A 9,295-nucleotide genomic window follows, 5' to 3' on the forward strand; every position below is an offset into this window, starting at 1 on the left:
GTTAGCCAACATGTGGTTGCTGGGATTTGAACTCTGGACCTTTGGAAGAGCAGTCGGGTGCTCTTACCCACTGAGCCATCTCACCAGCCCCCCTATTTTATTCTTAAAGCTGCATCTTGTACACACTCCCTCCAACCCCTTCTGATTGGTTTCATACAAAGCTGAGTGAGGTAACACAGCCTGTGGCAGAATGTAGACTAATAGAAATAGGTGAGTTTAAGTCATACCAACTAGTGGGCAACAAGCCTAAGCTGGGGCCCAGCTTTCATAACTGATGAGAAGTCCCGGTGTCATCACTTAGGAAGCTAGCTGGGGAGACAGCCGGTGATAAACAACAACAAAATCTATTTTCCTAAACAAGAGTGGGCTCCAGGTTGCATACAAGCCTGCTGTTCCAACTCTTAAGCTATTTGTGTGTTGTTCTTGATTTTAGCCACACCCTACGAACTTACCCTGAGAAAAAGAAAGTTTATTACACAATGGTCTTACAAATATTGAGATAAAGTTTATACTTTAGCAAAAGTTCTGGAGCTCTTAAGAGAACAGAGTGTTCAGAGAGATAATTCAAGCCAAGGAGTGTGGGCTATGCAGCTGTAAGCTGTTGGGAATACTTTACTTTTTAGCTGATTTCGAGCACACAGCGTCTTTCTTGGCCCTTTCTGCTTTGCTCTCTTTCACCCTGTCTCAGAGTCGGGTGCCCCGCCTCACCCGGGACAGAGATTTTGGAGGAAATTTTGAAACAAGCATGCTTGGTTCTGGAGAAAGCCGGGGCCATGACCTAACTCCAGAGTCAGCCTTTTTATAGAGTAGAACAGCATAAAACAATTTCTAAAATATTATCCATATGGAAAAGCAGTGTGAATCTTTGTAAGACTGAAGTTAGTGATCTGAGAGCGGAACTAGTGCGAGCATGGAGCAGGGAAGGATGGGACAGAAGGATGTAAGGAGTCGGTGAGAGTTTAGAGATGCGAGCATGGAGCAGGGAAGGCTGGGACAGAAGGATGTGAGGAGTGGTGAGAGTTTAGAGATGTGAGCATGGAGCAGGGAAGGCAGGAACAGAAGGATGTGAGGAGTGGTGAGAGTTTAGAGATGCGAGCATGGAGCAGGGAAGGCAGGGACAGAAGGATGTGAGGAGTGGTGAGAGTTTAGAGATAAGAGATTCTCAGTGGTAAAAGTTGTCACAATGTACCAGAATTTGGAGACTGAATGTTCTGGAGCCAAGCAGTAAAACAGGGAGGCTTTAGCAACATCTCTGAGTCTCAGGGTCTGAGGAGGGAAAGAGATTATGAGCCTGCGGAGCTCTGGCTCCAGGAACAAGCTGAGGGACCAGTGAGGAGGGACCCTGGGGCAGAGAAGGGGGAGATGGGAGTGACTTTAGGAAAGGGGCCAGCAAGGATGCAACAGGGAAAGGTAAGAATCCTGTCAGCAAGAATTTCAATTCAGGGTGTTCCCAAGTGGACTGAGAGACCTGTCAGAGAGAGGAATGTTCCAACTGGCCAAGGTGTCCCTTTCCATGTGACAGGGTCCCAGTAAGGCTAGAGATGGAGCCTGTGAAACAAGCCCCAGGACTTAGGAGGTCCCCAGACCTTAGCACTACTGGCTCTAGGATGCAAGTGCCATTCAGGCTGTAAGGCTCAGCACAAGACAGCATCCCCTGACAAAATGTAAAGAAAGACCTAGTCCATCAAAATCTATAGTTCTAGAAATCTCTCTACCTGTGCTAACCTGTGGTTTCTGTAGTTCCACTTCTGGCTAACTGTTCTTGTTAACTGAAGTATGGCAACCCAGAACATCAGTGTGCATGCGTGTGTGCGTGGGTGCTTGTGCTTGCACACCCACCCCCCAACCCTCACCCTTAAAAGCTCACTCTGCAAACAGCTCAATGCTACTGGGATCCCAAGCACACAGTGTAGTCCCTGGCTGGTGCATAAAGGCTTTCTAATGGCTTAAACCCATATCCAAGCAGATGGAGACCCAGGCTGGAGACCACCATGCATCTTGATATGCCAATAGGTGCCACAGGTAGTCACATGGCCCTTCTGCCATAAGTAAGGGAAATGACTCCTTTCAGAAAGTGGGAGCCAGATTCACAAGTTCCCGAGGAATGCTGGCTTCAGGCTGTATCTATGAGAAATCCTCCTATAGGCCAGGTGGAGCTCATTTCTGGATATTCCGACTGCCCTTTGGAGTTTGGGGAACTGGGAGTTTCCTTTGGACCTGACACCCTGGTGACAAGAACTTCAGTTAGCACCAGCCCCAACCAGACTAAGAGACTTGTTAGAAATATCCTGAGTCACAAAGGAGAGGCGTCCCTTTACATGTAATAGGTGCCCATTCGGGTGAGAGAAACTTCCTGACTCAGTGACATGAATTCTCTTAGGAGAGTCAGATTAGCAGCTCTGTTCAGTTAGGAGAGGCCAGGCCTCTGGGAATCCATTGGTTGTCTCCTGGGTGTTCAACACCAGATGTTACTTGAGGGGACTCAGTTAAGAAAAGGCTGACATAGCCGGGCAGTGGTGACACACGCCTGTAATTCCAGCACTTGGGAGGCAGAGGCAGGTGGATTTCTGAGTTCGAGGCCAGCCTGGTCTACAGAGTGAGTTCCAGGACCAACATAAGGGGCAGGATTGAGAGATGGCTCAGTGGTTAAGAGCACTGACTGACCTTTCGCTTTCAGGATGGGAGGGGTCTGGTGTAATTTCCCAAAGTTGATGAGCTGATCTCTTCAACATGACTGTTACATCATCAGGGATGGTTTTTAGTGTAGATATGGGGGAGGGGAGGGGAGCGACAGCAGTCTGAGGTGAGGGAGGGGCCAGGATGCCAGGGTAGGGGCTCTGGATAACAGAACTTATGTGAATAGGGACAGATGGCGCCTGGAGGCCAGCATGGGCTTTGCTGCACACCCACAGATACTTGTTTATGGAGAGCCATTTGTCCCTTCTGCCAGAGGGAAGAGAAATGGCTTCGTTTTGCCAGAGGGGAGCAGGTTTCACAAGTTCTCCAGGAAGTCTGGTGGTTGCCAGAAACCCTTCTCTAGGCCAGGTTGAGTGCACCTGCCTTTTCTGGGGGGGCATGTGAGGTAGACCCCACAGGGATGTTATTTCAGGAGGCAGAGGAAGGCAGATCCCTGTCAATTCAAGGCCAGCCTGGACTACATGACGAGTTCCAGGCCAGCCAGGGCTACAGGGCCTGATACTGAGACCCTTTCTGAAAACCTGTACACGAAGCAGCAAGCTGCTTTTTTCTCTAAGACAGGGTTTCTCTCTGTAGCCCTGACTGGCTTAGAACTCAGAGATCTGCCTGCCTTTGCCTCTGCCTCCGGTGTCCTAGAATTAAAGGCATGTGCAACCATGCCAGACTTCTCTCTCTCTCTTTTTTTTTTTCCAAGACAGGGTTTCTCTGTATAGTCCTGGCTGTCCTGGAACTCACTGTAGACCAGGCTGGCCTCAAACTCAGAAATCTGCCTGCCTCTGCCTCCCAAGTGCTGGGATTAAAGGCATGCACCACCACTGCCCGGCTATGCCAGACTTCTTTGTTTATTTGAGACAAGGTCTTCAGTCCCTCAGGCTGGCCTTGAATTTGGTAAGTAGTGGAGGATGACCTTGAACTCATGACTCCCCTGCCTCCAAATCCCCAGTGTTGGACTGTAGGCCGTCACCACAGGTGGTTGTTGAAATGTGAAAGATTAAATCCAGGGCTTCCTGGAAGACAACCACAAAATTCATGGCATGTCTAAGGGATGAAGTAATAGACTGCCTCTTCTCAGAAATATTTGTTTTTAAATACTGTTTTAGAGATCTTCCTAGATCTTGTCCCAAGAATCAAAGCCCAGGACACACATTAGTATAATCCTAATTCTGGTGCTCGGGAGAAAGAGGCAGACTGCTTTGAATTAAAGGCAAGCCTAGGGGCTGGAGAGATGGCTCAGTGGTTAAGAGCACTCACTGCTCTTCCCAAAGGTTCTGAGATCAAATCCCAGCACCCACATAGCAACCCACACTTATCTGATGTCCTCTGGTGTGCAGATATACATTCATACAAAGTGCCCAGGTACATAAGGAAATTAACCTTAAAAAAAAAAAAAAAAAAAGCCAGGCATGGTGGCCCACGCCTTTAGTCCCAGCACTTGGGAGACAGAGGCAGGTGGATTTCTGAGTTCGAGGACAGCCTGGTCTACAAAGTGAGTTCTAGGACAGCCAGGGCTACACAGAGAAACCCTGTCTCGAAAAACTNAAAAAAAAAAAAAAAAAGGCAAGCCAATACAATAGGCACAGAGGTCCTCATGCTCCCGGATGCGCACTGGGGGAGTCTGGTGTGTTAAGCACACAGGGCTGTTCCTCTAAGAGAAGGAATGCAGTGTCTGTTATCTGCCCAGCAGGCTGAAGGGGACATGTTTCTTGTTTGGTGACCTCTGTGCTGTGTGACTAGAGACTTTTCTAGCACTTGGATCCTCCCCCAGACCCTTATCACACATTTGTTTTTCTCAGTAAATCCACAGAACCTGATTTTATGGAGCTTTTTTGCAAAGAGTTTCTATGTTTGTATATAGCTTTCTTTGTTCTGAAGGGAGATTTATGGATGCTTTGTTGTAAAGGTGGGATAGAGTTAATTATCACTAGAACAGTTTTCAGCAAAGTGTGTTGTCCTTAAATACATGTAACATATTAAACACTCCAGAAGTGTGAAGCAACATCAGCTACAGGAGTTGTGTGGAACAGAACTGCCTTCTTACCTCCTAAGGGCCGTCTCTCGGCAGCCTGTGAAGGTCACAGAGACACCACAAAAGCCTGAGCTATAGTGAGTTCAATGCCACCCTGGGATAGAAAAAAAATTAGCTCTAAAAGACAAAAATAGAGGAGAGAAAAATAGGAAAGGAGATTAAGACTCAGAAGTCAGACTTTAAAACATGGCTAAAGTTTCTTTTCTTTTTCTTGGTTTTTGGAGACAGGGTTTTTCTGTGTAGTCCTGGCTGTCCTGGAACTCACTTTATAGACCAGGCTGGCCTTGAACTAGAAATCCGCCTGCCTCTGCCTCCCGAGTGCTGGGACTAAAGGAGTGCACCACCATGCCTGGCTTGGCTAAAGTTTCAATTCTACCACAGACTTAGGTTTTCATTTCTCTCCAGATGCTCTGACATACAGGCCCTCCGCCCTCCCGCCCCCACCTCCATCCTGTTTATCTCTGTGCAACATTACTATAACTGTGACTCAAGTTAACTTCTCTGTTTCTCTGTTCTTGGCCTGGAACTCTCTAAGTAGACCAGGCTGGCCTTGAATTCAAAGATCCACCTGCCTCTTTCTCCCTAGTAGGGCCCTTAATGGTGGGCTCCACTGTAGTGAGAATTCTTTTTTTCTTTTTTTTTTTTTTTTTTTTTGGTTTTTCGAGACAGGGTTTCTCTGTATAGCCCTGGCTATCCTGAAACTCACTTTGTGGAGCAGGGTGGCCTCGAACTCAGAAATCTGCCTGCCTCTGCCTCCCAAGTGCTAGGATTAATGGCATGCGCCACTGAGAATTCTGGAATTTTGGTTTCTTAAAAAAACAAACAGCCTGGCATGGTGGCACACGCCTTTAATCCCAGCACTCGGGAGGCAGAGGCAGGTGTGAGACCCTGGCTTACAGCTAGAAAGAAGCTCTTTGTTCTCTATAGCCTGCAAAAGGTTTTTTTTGTTTCTATACTGTACAACCAGAGATGCCTGCCTTCCTGTGCCGAGGACACGGAGATAAAAATTCAGAAAGAACTCACTCCTCACTCCTGCCTTGTAAATGTCACCAAGGACACCCGAAAGAGAAGAACTCTCCCAACTCTCCTCCCAACTCCTCCCAATTCCTCAGATAGCTGTTAAAAGCCCCCTACTGTCACCTCTCGGGGTCGAACTCCCCTGCCCTGCACAGGCGGAGGGACTTCGTCCTCAGCTAGCTGATAATAAAACCTCTTGCAGTTTGCATCAGGTGTGGTTTTCTATCGGGACACTGGGGTGCTGGCCAGTTCATCCTGGGACTTGAGCGGAGGCCCGGCGTCCAGGGCCTTACACAGGCAGATTTCTGAGTTCGAGGCCAGCCTGGTCTACAAAGTGAGTTCCAGGACAGCCAGGGCTATATAGAGAAACCCTGTCTCGAAAAACCAAAACCAAACAAACAAACAAAAACCCAACGCAGAAATTATTATGAGTGTGATTTCAGGGCTGGAGAGATGATGGCTCAGCAGTTAAGAGCACTGGCTGCTCTTCCAGAGGCCCTGGGTTCTATTCTCAGCACCCATATGGCAACTCACAACTTCCTGTAACTCCAGTTCCTGGGGGTCTGATGGTCTCACACAGACGGACATGTAGGTAAAACACCAATGCACATCAAATAAAAATAAAATTACAAAAAGAGAAAAAGGAATGTTTTCCATTTTAACCCCAGGTGTGGGCTAGAGGGTTGCTTCAGGCCGTCCACAGCAGCTGACTATGATTTGCCTCGGGCTCTAGCAGAGGCATGGTTGTGACAGCAGCTGATAGTTTCTGTATTTGTGTGGCATTTGGAATTCTGGAGACTTTTCAGAGGGTGTGTAGATGCTGGAGCCCACGGGGCTGTGGTGGGTTGGGGCTTTTGTCACTTGGGGAAGTTGTTTTCAGTTTGTTAGCAACAAAAGGCAAGAAGTGAGGATTTCCCTAATTCCTTTTCCTCCTCTCTCCTTGGTTCTCTCTTATCTCCTGCTAGGGGTGACACCAAAAGGTGGGAAAAAGAACCCACAAAGTAGCAAAGACCAGGTACACCCTTCCATGGGGGGACACCTTGCCTTCAGTTTAACAGGTGAGTTTACAGGGTGTCTTTGGGCACCTTGGATTGGGTGATAATATGGCAAAGTGAGGCAGAGCCACTAGAATCCAGAGATTTCAGGAGATCATCCCAAAAACTAAGGGAGAAAGGAGATCTTGCTTAGCTGAGAGACTCTGACCAGACTCCGGGCACAGGACATCTTTCCTTTCCCGTGTCCCCATAACTGTCTCTTCTGTCTTGCCTCAAACTTACCCTGGTTCCCCAGAACTGGGCAAGAGACTGAAACACTGAGCCCTTTAATGCTTGAAGCCCTTGGTGTCTGTGGTGGCCACCCTCCTGATGCCAGACCTCCCCTTCCCTGACCTCTGTAATTACAGTCAACTGTGACTCATGTGCACCAAGGACAAGTTTCACAAGTGCCTCTTTAGAATTTCCCTTCTCCTTTGGTGGCCACTCAGCACCTGACCAACCACGGCTCTTCTTGTGAACACTGTTGATGTACGCAGTCCAATTAAAATTGCCCCCTCCTGACACCACAGAACCAGAAGTTTGGGAGTTTGCTTGTTTTTAGGATTTTCATTGTCTTATTTAGTTTGCTGTTGCTTTGTTTTGAGACAACATCTCACCCATGTAGCTAGACTCAGGCTTTCAGTATTGCCTTTTTTTGTTTGTTTGTTTGTTTGTTTGTTTTGTTTTTTTGAGACAGGGTTTTTCTCTGTAGCCCTGGCTGTCCTGGNNCTCACTTTGTAGACCAGGCTGACCTCGAACTCAGAAATCTGCCTGCCTCTGCCTCCCAAGTGCTGGGATTAAAGGCTTGTGCCCCCTAGCCAGGCACAGTATTGGCATTTAGTTTAGGCTCCACCCCACAGTTACCTGGCAACAGCCAGATATGCCTGACTCACTCTAAAAGGGCTGCTTGCCCCCTCCTCTCTCACTTGCTCTGTCCTCTTGCTCCCCTTTCCCCCTCTCTTTTTTTCTATATTCCCCTCCCCCTTTCCCTCCAAGTGTTCATGGCCAGTCTCCCCTCCCCTCCCCCACCTCTCTCTCCCCTGTCTCAACTCCCCTCCCCATGCCCTGAATAAACTCTATTCTATACTATATTCTATACTATACTGTCTATTGTATGGCTGGTCCCTCAGGGGAAAAGGATGCCTCAGTATGGGCCCACAGAGGTACCCCCTTCCCCCCCACAGTTCATCGTACTTCCATTAAACATATTCCTTTTCTCATCATCTTTTTATAAAATACACCACTCAGTGACCCTGATCCTCCTGCCTCAGCATCCTGAAGGTTGGGGATTGAGACATGTGCCACTCAGCCTGGCTAGGTTTTTCCCAATCTGAAGACCACCGGCAGAAATCTGACGTGCTTTGGCTAAGTGATGCTCACACCGCCCCTGTTAGAAGCCCCACCCAACCCTGACCTGTTGTTACAGCTTGCTCCCTCTCTGTCAGGAGAGGCCCCAAACTGACCCTTGGCCCATGAGGCCAGGAATGCCTGTCCATTCCAATTAAGGTCTCTATAATGGGTGGGATGTCTGTTTCCAAAGCTGAGTTACATGTGTTAAAGCTAGATATACAGCCTGACCTTTCACATCAGTGTCCTGGGCCACTGAGACAGCTCATGGGGGGTTACAGTCTAACACCCTGACCCATCGTGGGAGCCCAGGTAACGGAAGGAAGAGTTAATATGCTCAGAGAGTCAGAAAACTTATAAAGAAATAAAAATTGCCCCCAAACTCAAAAGCCTTTCTCTCCTTTCTACCTGGGTTCTTGAATTGGGGTCAAAGCCAGCAGCTGCGGGATCGTCACACCCTTACCCTTTAATCCCAGAGATGCTGAGCCGGCTTCCATCCCCTCGCTGAGCTAGCCAGCTGTCTGACTGCTTGAAAATGGCGGAAGAGGAAGAGGGCGGCGTGGAGGAGGGGGACGTGTTCCTAGCGTTTGCCCAGGGTCCCATTCCTCCTCGGGGGCCCGTGCGGCGGGCTTTGGACAAGATCTTCCTCGCCTTCTTGGTCCTCTTCCTGACTCTGCTGATGCTGGAGGCTGCTTACAAACTGCTGTGGCCCCTGCCATGGGCCAAGTTTCGGGACTGGCTCCTGAAGACCCCTGAGGAGGAGGCAGCTCTGGAACTCTGAGCATCTTCATAGACCACCTGTCCTTGCTACTGAGGTGAGAAAGGAGATGTTAGCGAGGTCGGGGTGGAAGACATAGTTAAGGCCAACGCTCTGAGATTATCTTTGTTTATCTGCGTTTCTGTTTGTGGGTATGTGCACATACATATGAGTTCAGGTGCCCGCGGAAGCTAGAGGGTGTTGGATCCCTAGGGGCTGGGGTTATAGAAGGTGTTAGTCACCTGAAGTGGGTACTGGGAACCAGACTCAAGTCTGCAACACACACACACACACACACACACACCTTTATATACATACTGTATATAAATGTAATTTAGAACCCTCATGAGAGCATACAAAGAATTTTTCCTTTTGAATAGCTTATTTTGCTTAAGAATGTACTTTTTTTCTTTTATT

At 48.3% G+C, this 9,295-nt stretch overlaps 1 protein-coding gene across 1 annotated transcript; it reads left to right on the forward strand.

Moving 5' to 3' along the window:
* The first annotated feature begins 8,656 nt into the window (after positions 1 to 8,656).
* LOC115029726 (small integral membrane protein 40-like) lies at positions 8,657 to 8,902 on the forward strand. Its single transcript, XM_029471084.1, has one exon. It carries the CDS (start codon positions 8,657 to 8,659, stop codon positions 8,900 to 8,902), a length of 246 nt encoding a protein of 81 aa, XP_029326944.1.
* The last annotated feature ends 393 nt before the right edge of the window (positions 8,903 to 9,295 follow it).

The sequence above is a fragment of the Mus caroli genome, chromosome 17 (genome assembly GCF_900094665.2).
Source record: "Mus caroli chromosome 17, CAROLI_EIJ_v1.1, whole genome shotgun sequence".
NCBI lineage: Eukaryota > Metazoa > Chordata > Mammalia > Rodentia > Muridae > Mus > Mus caroli.

Coding starts and splice junctions, on each gene's coding strand:
- LOC115029726 (XM_029471084.1), top strand. CDS start 8,657: ATGGCGGAAGAGGAAGAGGGCGGCGTGGAGGAGGGGGACGTGTTCCTA.